The sequence below is a fragment of the Gymnoscopelus microlampas genome, assembly GCF_963454915.1.
Source record: "Gymnoscopelus microlampas genome assembly, chromosome: 2".
Lineage (NCBI taxonomy): Eukaryota > Metazoa > Chordata > Actinopteri > Myctophiformes > Myctophidae > Gymnoscopelus > Gymnoscopelus microlampas.
The window spans coordinates 47912435-47931322 of NC_139939.1; the positions used below are offsets into that span (position 1 = coordinate 47912435).

The 18888-nt window shown below is 41.3% G+C and overlaps 2 protein-coding genes across 6 annotated transcripts in view; one reads left to right on the plus strand and one right to left on the minus strand.

The window, feature by feature from the left end:
* Positions 1-4909: 4909 nt before the first annotated feature.
* Positions 4910-8741, minus strand: LOC311033603 (ecto-ADP-ribosyltransferase 4-like). The gene is made up of 3 exons (XM_084041187.1): positions 8577-8741; positions 8170-8308; positions 4910-8026 (listed from the first exon to the last, which is right to left on the minus strand). Exons 1-3 carry the CDS (start codon positions 8591-8593, stop codon positions 7178-7180), a joined length of 1005 nt encoding a protein of 334 aa, XP_083897313.1. The 5' UTR covers positions 8594-8741; the 3' UTR covers positions 4910-7177.
* LOC311033576 (ecto-ADP-ribosyltransferase 4-like) overlaps positions 7596-18888 on the plus strand; it is a 178267-nt gene continuing 166974 nt past the window's right edge. Inside the window, exons 1-3 of one of the 5 annotated variants that reach the window (XR_014599500.1) lie at positions 7628-7729; positions 9695-9832; positions 10315-11372. Coding sequence is in view for 4 of the 5 variants with exons in the window: in XM_084041150.1 (XP_083897276.1) it covers positions 7700-7729; positions 9695-9832; positions 10315-11214 (1068 nt within the window). In the remaining variant the exon portion in view is untranslated. Of the gene's footprint in view, positions 7730-8946; positions 9250-9694; positions 9833-10314; positions 11464-18888 lie in introns of those variants that run through there. The other 4 variants (XM_084041150.1, XM_084041151.1, XM_084041152.1 and 1 more) reach the window with 4 other exon arrangements.

The following is an 18888-nucleotide window of genomic DNA, read 5'->3' on the forward strand; positions in this document are numbered from 1 at the left end:
ATTGTATGGCCTAATAAGCGGTCTGTGTAGCAGCAATCCATCTGAGGATATTGCTGCACACATGGTGATGCTGGCACTCCTCTGGCTTGGGACACACACTGCAGCTAATTTGCTGATCAAGCTCTGTCCTCACCAGCGTGTTTTGGCCGAGATTAATCTCTCAAGACAGATTCTGCTAACAGCAGAATCAGCACCACTGCCTTAAACATGTAGTGTTGTTGTTAGTAGGAATAAACCCAGAAGCACTCATGATATCGTACCAGATCAGAAATGTTTTTTGGCCCTGAACCATTTAAAGCTTTATAGACCAACAGTAGTATTTTGAAATCAACGACTTGACACACAGGGAGCCAGTGTAAGGATTTAAGAACTGAATGCTCCACTTTCTTGGTATTAGTAAGGAGTCGAGCAAGTTCCTGTTTTACACAAAAAGGGAGTTGGTGCCCCCTTTTTTCACAGAATGGGTTCCCAGATTGGGCCAAGATGAACCCATCCTCGTGCACACAGATAAAAGATGAGTTGCCTGATGGGCCTCAAGCTCCATGACAATCCACAAGGCAACATCAAAGTTACATATAATTGCTTGATACCAACATTAAAGTCTTTATGTGCGTTGTGCCCTACTGGGGCCACATAATGGTTTAGTTTTTCCCCCCATAATTTAGAGTAGTCTCTGCTGTTGTATCCTACTGACTCACCTGCCAGTGAGGAGCCCCCACCGGGAGGACATAGAGCCTTCGTCCTACTCCTCCCACACAACACTCCCCGCTGACAGGTGCCACCCCAGCTTGTAGGAGTACGTGCAATGACCAATATCCCGCTCCCCACCCAGCTTCCCTCCCCGAACACTGGCCAATTGTGTTCGCATAGACGCTGACAAAGCCAGTTGCACCACGTGGTTTGAACCCACAACGTCCGTGGTGGTGGGCAGGGACTTCATCACTGCGCCACCCGAGCGCGACTTGGACATAATGGTGGCGGAATTCCATGACACAGTCTGTGACACAGTGTACAATTGCTTCATCCTGAGCTATTATTTTTTAGGACACAATCAATGGTTTCCATTGAAACCAAAATGAAATTTTATGGTTTAATTTTATGCTCTCAAGAGTTAAATTATAGTTAAACATCTAGCTGCATTGCTTAATTAAAGAATTGTTATTTTGATCAACGTCTGCATGTTCTCTCTCCTAATGATACCACATCAATACAGAATAGAATTGTGGACAAAATCGTATCCAACGATAACAGAATATTCTACGTTTTGGGTCTGGGAGGCTAAATCTCATCAAACGGTTGTTCCGTGGCTCAAATGCCGCATACATAATCGAGCTTGATATGAATATGCTCTTGCTTTGACAACGCACCGCCTCTCATACAATTCCTGGACAGAGGGAAACTCATCTCCCACGATGCCTTGGGCCGTCCGCACCACCCGCTGTAGGATTTCCCGTTATCGGGCGGGGTAACACACGTATGCACGATGTACTGTATGTACAGTAAATGAAAACTCTCACATCACACCCCCGAGTCTCTGCCTTCAGGTATCACATACTCATCATGATTGTCACGTCCGGTTGTCTTTTCGGCCTCTCCCAGGTCACTCCCACGCCTATCCTTCACATGACAATTCAGCCATGAAGAAACACTCGTGAGAAATCATGAGCCAGTGCAGTCTTGGGGGTGGCAGTGGCTCAGGAGGTAGATCGGCTGCTTGGGAATCGGAAAGGTTCTAGGTTCGATCCCCACCTCACCTGGGTTAGTGTCAATGTGTCCTTGAGCAAGACGCTGAACCGTTAACTGCTCCCGATGAGCAGGTGGGTGCTTTCCATGGCTTCCTCTTTGAGTGTGAATGTGTGAGTGAATGGGTGAATATAATGCATATTGTAAAGTGCTTTGTATAAAACCACTATAAATGCACCATTTACCATTACAAATACTTGGCTTAATTGACAAAAAGAAAAAAATGGACATAGAAATTCAGGCCACTTTTGGCAGATAATGTAGAAAGGAAATAGAAACACATTCTAAAATTACATTTGCTATTGACGGAAACACCGCAGAGGGACATTGCCTCGCATGAAGTTAGAACGACCAACGCTTCTGAAAAATAAAATGTCTTTAATCATAATAATAATCATCATAACTGTTTCAAGATGACCTATATGTAGCCTGGTCACCTGTGGTGCAGGCAGGTGTCAGTTGCATAACCCATGTTTAGTCAGAAAGAAAGAGACAGTGAAAGAAAGGATTAGTAAAAGTGACAGAGAGTATGTAGTTCAGGTTCACATCACCTTAGTGTTAGTCAGTGTCAACTATGAAGCATTAAATCATGGTAGGCCCTCACACTGAGAGGGCTCATTTCAATAGAAAATGCTGTACCAGTGAATTTACTGATGAACCTGACTGTATTGTAAAATAGTGCTAAAATGACAAAGTCAAATTTAAAAAATAAAGTTATTGTACATATAACACATTTTTAACACATTTTTTGTTATCCATCTATCAATATATCAAGAACTGATTAATCGAGTCATTCGAATCTGAGTAAATGTTACTAAACAGGATGACAGCAGGGTTATCAAAAGGTCACTGATAACATACTGTGCATTCTGTAACATAACTATTAATCTGTTTTTATATATTATAATTGTGATGACATTGCTGGTAAGTTCACATATTCAAGTGAACAAGGAACTAAGTATTTAGGTCAGGCATTTTCCATGGAAGCTGATTGTTCAAGGTACGGGAAATTGAACTCCACCAACATAATACAATGAGCCAGTGTTTGTCATCTTTCTGGTTAACTGCTTTAGTGTTGTTCTGCCAACACATTTCGGCAGTAACCAGAAACAATTTGGACAATAGCCAATGTAACCAAACCATGTATCCTCTCCAAACACAGTAATTCACAGCTTAGCTATTTAGTATTTAGTGATCCTAAAACTATTTTAATTGTATTGATCAGCACCTGTCACATGTTAAGTGCTACGAAAACATTCCTGCCTTTCTCCCTGTGGAGGTAATCTTTTGAGTGGCAACATGAGCACATAGTGTTCCTTCATTCATGCATTTTAGCAACTGAGTGATGCTAAAATGTTCCACCACCCAGTTCCACCGCATATTTTGAAAACACAAAACCCACTGTCAAGTTGCGCCCAAAGTAAGATAACATGAGTATGTGGTCGAGGAGAAAGAATTGCATTGTTTATGTGAGGAATGAGATACTGTACGTTGGCTGACATATTTGCTTTTAACCTTACACAAACCCCTGTGTCAATATGGTGTATTGACATTTTAAAGCAACAGAACTTTTGAGCAGTGCATGGCGCCTTTCACAAAGCTATTGTGAATTAGCGACAAAAAAATATTATAATCTCCCTCTCTCTCCCTCTCTGTGTGTGTGTGTGTGTGTGTGTGTGTGTGTGTGTGTGTGTGTGTGTGTGTGTGTGTGTGTGTGTGTGTGTGTGTGTGTGTGTGTGTGTGTGCGTGTGTTCATTGAAAAACAAAAAATAAATCGTTTTTTTCAGAAAGGACACGATTCAGGCATTAGGGGTAAATTCTTTTATGTTTTAAGATACATTTAACAATGTTCAACAAATATTAAAGAGCAACATGTGAGAAAATATATCTTATTCAATGGAGAACAAAATAATTAAAAGCCTGCCCCATTTTGTGTTTGACAGGGAAACCCCCAAGAATGAAAATAGTATAGTGAACGGCAACTAAACAAAGTATAGGGTTTCATTCTAACTTATATGAGATGAGAGGAGCATTTATATACACCAAAAACAGTCTACAAACTGTTGCTCCAACTGTTTATTGCAAGGTCAATGTGAGTATAACTGCCAATTGCCACAGAAAATAACAGGTCAGGTGTAATCACTTAACACAATAATAATGAAACGGTAAGAATAATATACACTTTGTGTTTGTAAGCCTATATCACCGCTGTGAGGCAAAAACTTTTTAGGTGCATATTTCATGTTTTTCATAAATGAATGCCCTTGTAATACCATTTTTGATGCTGAACTTCTGTTTGTTCTGCACCTCCTTATCAGTGTGGATGTGCTGTTGCTTATCAACTACAGTAGCATTGTGGTGATCAAAATCAACAGTAGACAACAGTAGCTGTAACATCAAATCTTTGTTTTACATAAAGGTATTTAAATTGTTTTCTCATTAATTGAGGAATATGAGGTTGAAACAAGTGTAACAATAGAAAATAACAGACAATCATTTGTTATATAGTGAACAAGGAGTCCTTAAAGAAGTCTTAGCTAAGTGGACATTTTCCCCTTTTGTGGTTCTGTTTCTCTCCCCTGACCCCACGCAGGAGATTACAGGTTGCAATATCAAGATATCCTCACCAGAGGGCGATCTTCAAGGAATACTGGAGCACTGAATTCAGAGATACTGATAGTGTTCATCACTTTCACATTTTGCCACATTTTGAAAATAAAGGGGAAGACCTACAGCCTTTATCCTCCAATATTCTCATGCATGTACACACACACACACACACACACACACACACACACACACACACACACACACACACACACACACACACACACACACACACACACACACACACACACACACACACACACACACACACACACTACCATGGTATATGTTGAGTTTCTTTTATTATTTATTATTTTGATCAGTAACTATTAATATGACTGCCTGTGTTAATTTGAATGTGTCATGGAAGGCAGGCTGGTGGAGGGGTACAAAAACACAAGGAAACAGAGCACACAGGCAACTAACACAGAGGTAACTAACCCTGTTTAAATGTACAAATAAATACAATTTCCCCCGAGGTGCGCACGCTGCCTCTAGGGGGTGTGTGACATCAGTGTAATGGTAGTGCTGGTGTTATAATAAAACAATCACACATACATTTGTCTGAACTTTGACCTTTCCAAACAAATAACCAAACTAACCACCAAACAAATTCCTCATTGATTGATTGATTGATTGAATACTTTGTTAACAGTTTGCAAATAGTACAATGGTACGATTATACAATAGTAGGTCAGTAGGTCAGTTCACTTTTTCTTTTGAAACCATGTGAAAAGGCCACTTACTGTCTCTCCAGCTCTTTTGTAAGTGAGAAAATGCATTGATTGATTGATTGATGTACTTTATTTAGTAAGACATGAGAACAACAGTACATGGAAGTACAAATTCACAATACAAGGTCTACTAAACTGAAAGACTCATAAAGCACTAAGCTTGTTTAAAATGATATCCCCATGCACACAAATCATGATGACATATAAGAGACAGACAGATATACACGATACTATACAGAACATCATACAATCAGCTTACAGGTTACTGGTATGAAGAGTGAAAAATATGTACATGAGATGAAAAATCCCACCCTGTGTGAAGGAAGCGGTGCCTTTGATGAGTGGCCTCCTGGTGGCGCTATAATAGGGCGGGGCGGGGCTTCAGCAATTAATGCTCGTCCCTATTGGTGGTGTAAGTCCACATACCAAATTTGGACTTGGTGGCATGCTGCAAACTGGAGTTATGGCTGTTTGTAGCCCAGCCAATGACAATACAGAGGGGGCGGGGCTTCAGCAATTACAGCTTGTCCCTATTGGTGGTCTAAGTTCACGTGGTAAATGTGTATTTGGTAGCATGCTGCAAAGTGGACTTATGGCTGTTTAAAGCCCAGCCAATAGGAAGAGAGAGGGGGCAGGGCTTACGACATTTCAGTTCGTCCCTATTGGTGGTCTGAGTCCACGTACCAAATTTGTACTCAGTAGCATGCTGTGAACTGGAGTTATGGCTGTTTAAAGCCCAGCCAATGGGAAGACAGAGGGGGCGGGGCTTATGTAATTACAGTTGGTCCCTATTGGTGGTATTAGTTGGACTTAGTGGCATATGCTGCAAGCTGGAGTTATAGCTGTTTAAAGCCAGTGGCCTCCTGGTGGCGCTATAATAGGGCGGGGCGGGGCTTCAGCAATCAATGCTCGTCCCTATTGGTGGTCTAAGTCCACATACCAAATTGGGACTTGCTGGCATGCTGCAAACTGGAGTTATAGCTGTGTAAAGCGCTGTTTAAAGCCAGTGGCCTCCTGGTGGCGCTATAATAGGGCGGGGCGGGGCTTCAGCAATCAATGCTCGTCCCAATTGGTGGTGTAAGTCCACATACCAAATTTGGACTTGCTGGCATGCTGCGAACTGGAGTTATAGCTGTTTAAAGCCCGTGCTCAAACGGACACAGTGGCCTCCTGGTGGCGCTATAATAGGGCGGGGCGGGGCTTCAGCAATCAATGCTCGTCCCAATTGGTGGTGTAAGTCCACATACCAAATTTGGACTTGCTGGCATGCTGCGAACTGGAGTTATGGCTGTTTAAAGCCCGTGCTCAAACGGACATCCAGGCTCGGACGGACAAACGGACATACGGACGGACATAGTCAAGAGTAGAGCGGCTGGCACCGCTAAAAATCGAAGGTGTATCTTTAGGGTCAGGATACCAACTTGATCCAAGTTCGAGATAACTTGGATAATTGGTGTCACACTTGAATATTTATTTTCTTTTTACTAAACAGCTGGAGAGATGGGGAGACCCGTGTTACTGAACAAACACCATAACAATGATTACTCAGAGCTTTAACATTTTTTCAACAAAAACACTTTTTGTTAAAACCCAAAAATATCACTTACTGCCAATTATTTTCACCCTTTTTTATCTCTCCTAATTTTATTATGCCATTTAACGCTCCCCACACATTTCTGTCTTGCCACTACTATTGCACCCTACTTGAGGAGCCCCCACCACACCAGAAGGATGTAGCGCCTCCGTCCTATACTCCTCCCGCTCAACACCCCGTGCTGACAGGCAACGCCCCAGCCTGGAGGAGTCTGGCTTCCCTCCCTCGAACACAACAAATTGTGTTCGTATAGTCGACATTTGGCCAAGCCAGATGCACCACGGTGGATTCAAACCCCTAGCCTAGACCACTGGTTCTCAACCTTTTCAGGCTGCAACACCCCAAAATAACCCTGAGAACCAATGTCCTAGACTGCGGTGGTGGACACCGGACAGGTATACTTTACCCTTGCAATTCAAGCACCCTGGCCAGTACAACTTTAGGGTTAAAGTTGGCCAATACAACTTAACCACACATTTACAGTTTTTACAATTACAATTTACAGTTTCACACCGATGGAACTGTAATAGCCATCCACGTCTGAACTGTCGAAGGCTGTAACTTTCTTGTGAACTTTCAACATTTTCACAAAGACAATGATCGACAGCAAGGAACTTGCGACAATGACACAGATGACCACAGTGACCAGAATCACTTTGGATACATGCTTTGGTATAGATATTTGATGCAATGTGTCCCCCTCTCTATCATAAACACAGTCCATGTTACTTCTGAGTGTATAGAGCACTTTGCACCCCTGGTTATTTGTCTCAATGTTGGTGACTTTGAAAGCCTCGTAGGGAGGAATCAGCACTTGCCCCGTGCGATTTAAGGTGGAGTAATATGTTATGTCGGCGCTAAAGCACGTGTAGATGTCAAAACAGGAAGTGTCCCTTGCCGAGTCCGTGCTCCGCTCTGCGAAGTTCAATATGAAGGTGCCAAAGTGTACGTCCTTGTTGGAGATATTCTGATTCCAAATTGCCTGTGTTCTGAGGTGCGTGTAACGGCAGGGCACTTGATCATGTCTCAGGATCTGAATGGCCTTGCTCAGGTAAAAATAAAGGGAGTGGTGGTTAAATATTTCCTGGTGAACATTTATGTCTGCTGTTCTCGTGGCCGTTTTGATATCCTGGCCTATGTCAGGTTTTGTGGCATTGGTGTACAAGTATATGGAGGTGGAATGTTCTCTCTCCATGTGACTGTGTACGGGTTGCTTTGCTTTTCGCCCTGCAATGCTCCATGCTTGACTCAAATTTGCACCAGCATTCCACCCCTGTGTGACGGGTATTTCGACAACTTCAGAGTCGCAGCCATCGTACATGCTGTCACCAGCACTGTTGTTGATGCCCTACACAGCAAGATATACATTGAAAGTCAATTCTTACCACTTTTACAACATTGTCAGAAAATAAAAAACACTTATGTCAAGAGGAAGGTTTTAAATATTGTTTCTTTCCTGTTTTCGCTATCTTAAACTATATTAAAAAGTACCTTTTCAGGACACCTGATGAAAGTCAGAAATATGAAGATGAATAATCCTGATCCCACCAAGAGAAGTAGTGAGGCGATGGTACAGACATGGAAGGTTTTGAATTGAAACGCTTGCCTTTCCGAGCAGGGCATAGTACATCTGTAAAGGTTGAGCAGGGTCCATGGCAAACACAAGAATCAACATCATCGATTTAACAATTCAAAATATTAAAATGTTTATGACTCTTGTGAGTTTTGTAATATCACATGAAATACACACCAAACCCTAATGCTAATAATGAAGAAAGATGATCTCATAAGTAATTATTTGATGACAACACTGATCAGCTGTTCATGTTTAGCCTACCTGTATATATCAACTCAATGTTGTTAAACCAGGATTTATAATTCAATACATGGTAACTTACAATGTCATTGGCATCATTGTGACTGCTATAGCTGTTGTATTCCAGGTGAAAAGAAAGTCCTCTAGTGCTCAACTATACGACAGGAAAATAGATTTTTAGCAGAAACTGTCTGTCTTTTTCTGTTTGTTTTCTATACTGCTCCAGTTGACTACATGGATGAGTGCGTTGTTTAGTTTTGCTGGTGTAGTTTCCTGTCGAACAGGATTTACTGGTGTAACCATACATGTGCAGTGCTTTCTCCTGCATGAAAAGGGAAATGACAGCCGTTTTATATGTTTGTTTTGACCAAAACACACGCCAGCTCGGACACACACACACACACCTAAAATAGAGACATACTGTAACAACCTCCGACATGATTGTGTTCAGAGGGCTTGCCTTTAGGTCTGAATGCATTCTTATCAAATATAGATTTGTTTTAATGACACATGCAAGATAAGCTCTGTGCTATACTGTAGCTCTGCTGTTCAGCGATCTCACCGTGTTAGCCAAAGGCACGGCACTCTTTCTCATATACTGTGTTGTTGTACCTGTATATCCAGTTGCCCAAATCCTGGCTGGGACTCACTTGGTCAGTTAGGTACAATGCACTGTAGCTGTGCTTTCAACAGTTCATAGTTTAGAATCTCTAAGGCATACCACCATCCTGATGATTGCATTTGGTTGGCAAAAGGTAAGCCCAAAAACATAAACATCCCATTTATTATGTTTGTGTTAGTGGGAAAATACGAGGGTATTTTTGATTCATGTAAACAGCCTATGTTCATTAATAGTATTGGCAAATCTTGTGCGTGCGTGAATGCGTCCGTCCGTGCGTGCGTGTGTGTGTGTGTGTGTATGTTTTTGTTTAACTATTCATGTGGGAAGAGAAAAACATTTATTTTGACAAACTCTGTCTGTCTGTCTGTCTGTCTGTCTGTCTGTCTGTCTGTGTGTGTGTGTGTGTGTGCGTGCGTGTCACTCACACAATGGAAAATTCCAATGAGTCATTGCAAATATGCAGGAATGAAGAAATGCAAGGAACAAGTTTAAGATGCTAAGAACCCATGGTAGTGGTTCGTTTCAATATTTACTTAATACTGTTAATGAGTTAAAAGCAAACAATTGCTCCTATTCAGACATGGAGCTGTGCAAGAGACAAATGTACGAAGAGCAAGTCAATGGCAAACTGGGCAACGCTTGTGACTGTTGCCTTGCTGGTTGTGGTACTGGTATTGTATCATGACCCATTTATGATACTCTGGTGGCCTGTTCAGGTGAGATAACATGACATGACACACACGCACACACACATGCACATGCAAACGTGCGCACGCACACTCACACGCACACACGCACACACATTTGACATTATTGTGGCTGACAGGCGAAAACCTTTTATGTCCAAACTGTTACTTTTCAGGAAATGGAAAAAGGAACTTGTGACACAAGCTCTTAATGCACTTATCCACTCCATTTTAATATTGTCATATGACAATCGCGTGGCCAGACAATATGATCACTAATCTGCCGAGGGTCATTTTTATTTTGCAATACCAGATTCGTCTGGAACCAGGCTAATACGACCACGTATTAAATACAGCATTCCTTTATGAAAAAACATAAAAAGATGAAATATGGAGAATTAGAGATAAAATATTTCTGCCTGACAACGATGCAATAATAAACGGCATAATAATGTTATTATAACAGACACTAATTTTCACTTCACTGAGCCATTTTCTGTTTCTAATTGCAGCAGGGTGATTATTTGCCTCTGGATATGGCCACTGACTCCATCGATGACATGTACAGCGGATGCCGACCAGAAGCAGCGACTAAGATTCATGAGCTTGGTGTATTCGAGTGGCACGTCAATAAGAACTTCATTGAGGCTTGGGCTCTAGTTGGACAAAAAGCAAATAAACCCGCCCACAAGGATTTGGAAGAAGACCATGCCACGGCGATATACATGTACACTAGAGATGAACTCCAACATCTCCAGCATGACTTCAACAAAGCCGTGAAAACACAGAAGCACAAGTATGGGACGTATGGATTTAAGTACCACTATCTCTACTTCTACCTCTCTGATGCAATCCGAGTACTCAGGGCAAATCGAACACCGTGCATGACCACCTATTACCGGAGTAAAGCTTCCTTTGATCAGAATGTTCTGGACAAAAATATGCGTTTTGGTAGCTTCATCTTGACATCTACAAGCAGGGACTTGCTGGATTCTTTTGGTAGTGTTTCTTGCTTTGAGATCTATACTTGTTTCGGAGCTGATATAACGCATTACTCTGCCATAGACCGAGAGGGGCAGGTGCTGATTCCTCCCTACGAGGTTTTCAATGTCGCCAAAATTCGGCATTCAGGCGACCAGTGGTGTAGAGTGGTCTACACACTACGGAGTACCAGAATGCCAAGGAGCACGTTAAACTGTCAATTTGGTGCAAGCGCCCTGGAAAAGATTTCCAGAACTTTTTCCAGGGACCAGGATGGTGTCCGTCTCGTGATCACATTGGCAGGCTTAGTGCTGTTGGCTTTAAGCTCTGCAGTGCTCATAAGACGGAGGCAGAAAAGATTTGTGGCTGTGGCGCTGGGAGCGCTGCTGGTACTGATGGTTATTGTAGCCATTTGGACAATGAGCTCATAAGCTGCTCTATAGCAACAAGAGATCACTGGAAAATGTTTGGCTATTTAATGTGGATCCATTCAATATTAATGGGCAGGGATGTGCACAGATAGACTCTAGGTGGGGCTAGAGCACCTGCCCTTTGCTCTCTTGACCAGAAGTGCCCTTTTGAAAAAAACGTTTACAGCAGGGGTCTTCAACAGGGGGTCCTCAGAGTTACTACAGGGGGTCCGCCAAATCTTTATGTGACATGATTTCTCTTTTTACCATAACCACTCGAAACCTAGCATCCCTTTTCTGAGGAGAACTTTAGCCAAAAATAGCCGATCTACAAGCCCACAACGCCTCGCGCTGCGAGGCGTTGTGGGCTTGTAAATCGCCTATTTTTGGCAAAGAGGTATAGGTGTAGAGGGAAAAAAGAGCAGATCAAGTAAACAAAAAAAAGTATAATTTACTTGAGCACCTGCCCCTCAAAATGTCTGTGCACGCCACTGTTAATGGGGACGCAATCTGGAATGTTCTTTGAAGTGAAAATACAATTATGTGCTTTGAAGTGAACATACAATTATAACTGTATAACAACAATACAATATAGAAAGTGTGTGTGCAAGTGCACGCATGTGCGTGTATGTGTGTGTACACCTGCGCAAATGTGCATATCTATCCATTATTACCTATTAGTATTATCATTGCTATTGCCCTCTCTCACAGGCCGTTTTATCTAGCTCTTCGCGGATCTTCTGGTTGGACAATGATCCTGCACCGCACGCTCAGCTAATATTAGCAAGGGGCTCTCTTTGATGATGTTGGGACAAGTACAGTTTGTCTTTGCAAGGGTGACCTCGGGTGTTTACTGTTGAAGAAAGTCTAACGCCTCACCTCAGTAACACTCCAGTATAAACTGGGCACCATTTTCCCTCTGTATAACAGGTCTTATACAGGGCAGTTTGCCTCACACTCCTTTTCAGTGCAAATGCCGTTGGGGTTCACATGGCAACAATTATAATCATGTATATTCATGCCAAAGTTAAATAAAATAAAGGAAATGAGGTTAGTCTTGCTGCATTTTTAACATGCATGTTTTTTTTTATTCTATTCCTTAACTAATGACTAATTTCTACACATCATCACATGCAAGACATGCATGTCTCATCTATCAGTGAGCACCGCTTAAGTGTTTTCTTGCACCACAATGAAAATGAAAATACCCTTATAAGATGTTTATTCTCATTGTAAAATAGGAAGTCACATAGTCTATGGTCTTTTTTTGGGCAACTGTTGACCTAGACTGACCTTGAAGGGTGAACCTCAAAGTCACCAGTTTTCTCAAAGTGGATCGATGCCCCCCCCCCCCCCCCCCCCCCCGTGTCCTGTGTATGTATGTTTACTGTGTTTTGCAGTTTCTTATTATTATCTGCTGTAACATAAATTGCCCAGTTTGGGACATAATGAACTTGAACTTGATCTATATGATACAACTAATCAAAACACCACTACACCTTAATACTAATCAAAACACCTCTACATCATAATACTAATCAAGACCCTTCTAAACACATGTAATGTTTAATACAACATATTTGGCATCAGACCTTCACCTGTGAAGTCCTCTTGTCTGCTCTCCACACATGCATTACACCACCTGTTAATTTGGCTCAATATGCAAATAGTTCTGACAGGGCATCGATGTTCATCCATCATCAGAACACAATGTGAAAACTCTGCACCACAAAGAACGTATTGCTATCAATCACGGCCATGATGGAGAAAGTCGCCCCAAGATGATGAGTTTAGTGACTTAGATGAATACTGATACATAGGGGTGTGCCGATACACTAATTTCACGAAACGATACGATACGATATTTGGCTCACAACTTCGATACGATTTCGATACGATACGCACTTTTTTTATTATGAAAATAAATGGGGGAGAAAAAAAGGAAATGCAAACAAATAATTCTGTTTTTGCATTATTCAGACATGCAAACTTGTAGCTTTTCAGCCGTTTTGAATCCAAATAGGGCAATAGTGTGACACCTGACCCGAAAAGAAACAACATGTTGTCACCCTTTTCACCTCGGGGCTGTTTGCTTGCCTGATTATTTTGATTGGTGTAAAAAAAAAAAAAAACATTTTTTTTTTTTTTCAAAACGATATTTTTTGTTTCCAAAACGATACATATCGTCGCGAAAACGTATCGCGATATATCGCGGGACGATATATCGGCACACCCCTACACAGTGAATGTGCAGATACAATGCTGAAATAATTTGAAATGGAAAGTGATGCCTCTTGACTTGAAGCACGGTTTTAGGCACTAAGACGCGCCGTAAGTACTGGGGGGTGAGAGTAGGTGTTGCACTACAGCAATCCATCCATCCAGGTGTCTAGTGCATTGAAAAGGGGATAGACACCCTCATTCTGAGCCAGTGCCGACAATAAACCACTCCAAACTACTTAATACTTCCCTTCCTATATAAATATTAATTATGATAATCCTGAAATTAATTGATACCCAGATGTTCAACCTGAACTATAGAAATGTGTTATAAAAAACAATAATATGCTACATTATAGAAAACAGATTTCACAGACAAAGAAGCAATATAGATAAATATTTCACTGACTGAAAACATGAAAGACAGTTTCCAAATTGCTACCAAGCAAAGTGAATAAGCAGAAGCCCAACACAAGCAACCAGACTGCACAGCAACAAGCTATTCTGTACTGTACTGGTTTGTACTGTGAAGTTCATCTTGTGACTGATTCTAGCTTTGATCAATTTCTGGAAAAGTTTTCTTTTTTTATATTGGAAACTCCCACATTATTCAACATTCAGACTTTGGTTAAAAAAGTTAAAAAAGACTTTTGGGCTGTTGCTCAACAGCCCAAAAGTCACCCCTGACCCCTATACCCACATCTCTGTGAGTATTAGGCCAGCTGACACAAACAAAACATCAGAAAGGGACCACTAAATCATTTAATCAAATGGAGGTGAACGTGTAGATGTCCCCGTCAGCTGAGGTTGACAGTGTGTGAACTTTATGTAAATTAATGAAGATTGATAAGCAAATTAGGCTTCAACCTGGGATTTGTGTGAGTTCAGAAGGCTCTCAACCCATGACAGCCTATTCAGGACATCGTTATTACGTACATGCATGTGACCACATAATCTTTAATATAATTTCAAGGTTAAATCCAGAAGTGTTTTAACTTGAAAATAAATATCACTTCTCCCTTAGACATGCGATCCCCCTCCCCCTTTTCTTTAGCCCCATTCCCCCACACTTTTTTGGTGTTATCCTTTTAGACCAAGTGTCGTGCTGTTTTACATTTCTGTCTAATAAAATATTCAATCAATCAATCAAAGTAATGTTGTCCAAACAGTATGTTAGAGTATGTTAATAAAATATAACTTAAACACTGGGGCGGTTGTAATTGGTCTCCCTGCTCTTCTATTGAGACATTTAGATCCAGCGTCTAGGTGAGACATGACCTTTGACACCATCCTGTTTCTGGTTTCACACACATTGTGACCTGAAGGTCAATATTAAATGTATCCACTTATCAGGCAGGCAGGCTCTATTAGCTCAATGGTAAAAATGTCAGTACTTGAGCAGGAGACCCGCGTTCAAAACTGGGGTAGAACAGGAAAGTTACATGTAGCTTTAAGTTGATAAATAATCAAATATTTTTTATCTTTTGGGTCTCAGGTGAAAAGGTTTGGGAACCCCTGATCTATGGGTTGAAAAGGTGGTGCCATGCTGTATACAAGTAAGTTGTTGCTCAGCAGTTTCTGAAGTTATGCTCAGGGGGTTTGATTGGTCTTCCGTTGAAAGATTAGAGGAAACATTGATGTAATATAATATAATTGAGTTGAATTACGGCCATTACAATGTGTAGTGGTGGAAACAAACATAGATGTACAACATTCTTCTTTCTCAAGAGACTAGCCGTAGCCACTTTACTTGTGAAGGTTATAGGTTAGTACCCACTGTAGTAATAAAAACACACTTCATTTTTTGAAACAAAGATACAAAATGCTTTACAAAACAATATAAAACTACAGCAGAACAAGGCAAGAAACATAACATAGAAGAGAAAATAAGTGAATATACTAAATAAAAATAGACAATAAATTAACATAATATAGGCTTGCATACGTAACAAAATAGGTTACCTTATACTAGCCATGACCCCCCCACTGTACTATGAATCAATATGAACAAAGATATAATTCTTGGGAGTTCACTGTGTGATTATCTATGTATCTTGTACAGGTTTGAAGCAGGGCAGTTTGCCACTCTTTTGGCAGAGGTACAGCAGTGGCTGAACAAACCCAGTCACCAAAGTAACGCACAAAAATATGGACTCAACTAATTCCATTTTAGCTGACAACAAGAGTCCTTGATTGGCAAAAATCGGAACAACAATGCTCCAAGTAAAGTAAGTTCCCACAAATGTCACCATGGTCAGGCAGATGATAGTGAAGGCTCTCCTCTTCTTGCTGTTGTCTCTCTCCCTCCCCATCTCTCCTGGCACGGGCTGTTTCAGAACCCTGAGAATGGCGAGGCTGCACCACAGCATCACCAACATGAAAAGTAGGCATTGGCCCACATAGAAATAATCCGCTATTATAGAATCCCCACCCCATCCCAACGCCATGTATAATAGCGAAACCCCAAAGACGATCAACCAGGCCAGCACAGAGCAAGCCACCCTGTACCTGAGTGGTTTGTACTTGAGGAAGAGCACTGGGTGAACCACTGCCAGAAATCGCTCTACGCAGATACAGCTCTGGAAGAGGGGACGGCCGGTGTACAGGAAACCACCAGTGAATGTTTCGAAACGGTAGTTGTACTTGATAATGTTGATGAGAGAATACAAGATGAAGAGGATCTCACAGACACTCAGATTGAGTGCGAAGAAGTCTGAGGCCACAGTACCAGCCGGTCCCGTTAATATCAGCCATAGAATGAAGCTGTTGATGGGTATTCCCAGGACCAGGTTGACTGATATGGAGATGATGTTTATTTGTTCCGTGATATAGAGCAGGGAGGACTCGTTTGATGTGTTCATTTTTTTCTGGCAGCTTTGATCTGCCTGCACTCTCTCAGCAAAGTCTTTTGAAGAGGCAGACAAAGGAGAGTAAAAGAAAGGGAGACAGAGACAAAGAGAGAGGAACATATTGATAAGAGTGTTGCCACCACCACATATTTTTACCTGCATAATCAGAGATGCTTTTAAAACACCACTAAACAACAACAAATACATAAAGTAATTAATGAATCAATACATTAAAAACAATACAATACATCGAAACACCACTACGCCATAAACGTCACTACATCATAATATAAATCAAAACATTGCCACACCATGATACTAATCAAAATACAATACTAATAAAAACACCTCTACACACACATAATGTTTGATATATTCTTTGTAATCAGACCTTGACTGGTGAGGTCCTCTTGCCTGTATGAGCTCTGCTCTCCACACATGCAGTGTAACACATGTTGATTTTCTGCAATGGCTGAATATATAAACATTTGCATATTCTGACAGGGAATGAATGTTCATCCATCATCAGCTGTATGACAACTCCCCACCACATAGACAATATAGTCGCCCCATGATTATGAGTTGAAATATCAGATTTAAGTCTGATAAAGTGGAGAAAAACTGAGATGAATTGAAACAGTTAATGGGTTTCCCAAAGCGATTTCAGGTCGCTTTACAGCACAGCACATAATAACCCAAAGTCTGTTCATACTTTGACTGCACACATCCCCGGGTATGGACTAGTTTAACTATAATTAAGAAAAATAAGGCACTAACTGAACAAAAAAAAACATAAATGGGTATAAACTTTGTGTGAATAAATCAGTAGTCATTCATGTCTGCTGTGTGTGGATGTGTGGAATGAATCTGCTGCGTCAGAGTGTGTATACAAAGCGCATTCAACAAAATAGGCAAAAGTGTTTAGGCCCTATCAGGCCAGGTGTAAGCCTAACACCAGCACTATGGAGTGGAAAAAGAGAGAACTAGAAAATGTGCTCCTCGGAGCACAGGTCTCCGCCAGTACTGTTCCTGATTAATCCTGTCTTAAGTGTTACTTGATTAATCCTGTCTTAAGTGTTACTCCGCCATTTCTCAGCCATTTCGTGATTACTCCTGTCTTACCTCACTTTGAAAGAGGCCAAGACTCTTTCAAAGTGACACATCTATTTATAGGCCGCTATACGTCATGTGTCTCACTAGCCAATCAGAGCACACTCTTTCAACGTATTGTCACGTGTCACGTGAGGCTTGACCAATGTTAGCTTGGCCGAGGGGGGGGGGGACGGAAAGTGAAAACATAGTCTCCTGGCGGAGACAATGATGCCTGCAAAGTAAACCCTTATACACTTCCCCAGACCCCTCAACCCAGCTGTAACGAGTTGGCTAAACTCTACAAATCACTGAGGTAACATATACCAATGTCCAGTTGGTCTGACTGGCCCCATTATAACTAACCCTACCCCTGTAGTGAAAGTTCTTGAATAACGACACAAAAGTATGAATTAACAAAGTTTACTGATCTTAGTTAGCAGTAGGAAAAATACAGACAAGTGGTCGGTACAAAAATGTCTTGAATAGTTTTGTTTCGAATGAATGAATCAACGTGCTTTCAGCTCAAACAACAACATCAATACTACCGGATGTAGCTATCTAGAGTGTCATTTAACACGGAATGAATAACTTAGCACCTCCGGTGGTTCACAATAAGGGTTGCAACAAATACACACAATATGCAATGAAATAATAATATGTGTTTCTTAAACTGTAAATTAGTACGCTCCTTTTTTTAAACCTTTTTAACTATTTATGAAATGGCATTTATATGAAATAAATCACAACAATCCCTAACCCTAACCTCCCACTAACCTAACGGTCGGAATAATGGGATGTTGGAATTATGAGCGGTCCCCATTACTGAAGGCTGTCTAGCCAACGGTGAGGCAGAGGATCAGGGCCGTAACCTACTGTAAGTCAAATGAAGGTTATCACCACAGGCCCAAGCAAAAGGTTGCCAATGCCAGAAAGCAGCTCATAACATGTCTACGGTGGATTTTTATGAAACAAAAACTTTGCAGATAGAAAGAGGATAATTCAAGCTTTCCGTACAGCTGCCATGTTGGTGTGTTTAACGTTGTTTAATCCAATCAGATAGGACTTTTCTGTTTGGATGTATGGGCTGTCAAGGCCAGAAAGTAGTTTTTTTCCACTCAGTAGGCGTTCCTGCATAACTTCCAGGTACGATGATGTCACACGCATAGCCTCTATTTCACCCTTGTGCACACCTGTGTGAGTATTAGGCCAGCTGACACAAACAAAAGCTGACACCACAGAATCACTTAATCAAAAGATGTACGTAGTGTACACTGCAATGCAAAAATGGAATAATTCAAAAACTTGGTGAATGATTTATGTCCCTGTCAACTGATGTTTATGGATTGTGTACTCATGATGCAATGATTAAATCAGTGTGAGTTGTGTGATTGTTCTTGTCGCCTTGTTAAGACCAGAAATTCTATCAAGCACACTGAATATGCATAAACTCACATGCACTAACATGCACTCCAACACACATACAGTAGACTGAGTTAGAGAATCTAGGAGGAGCTCTAAATGATGCTATGTTCTG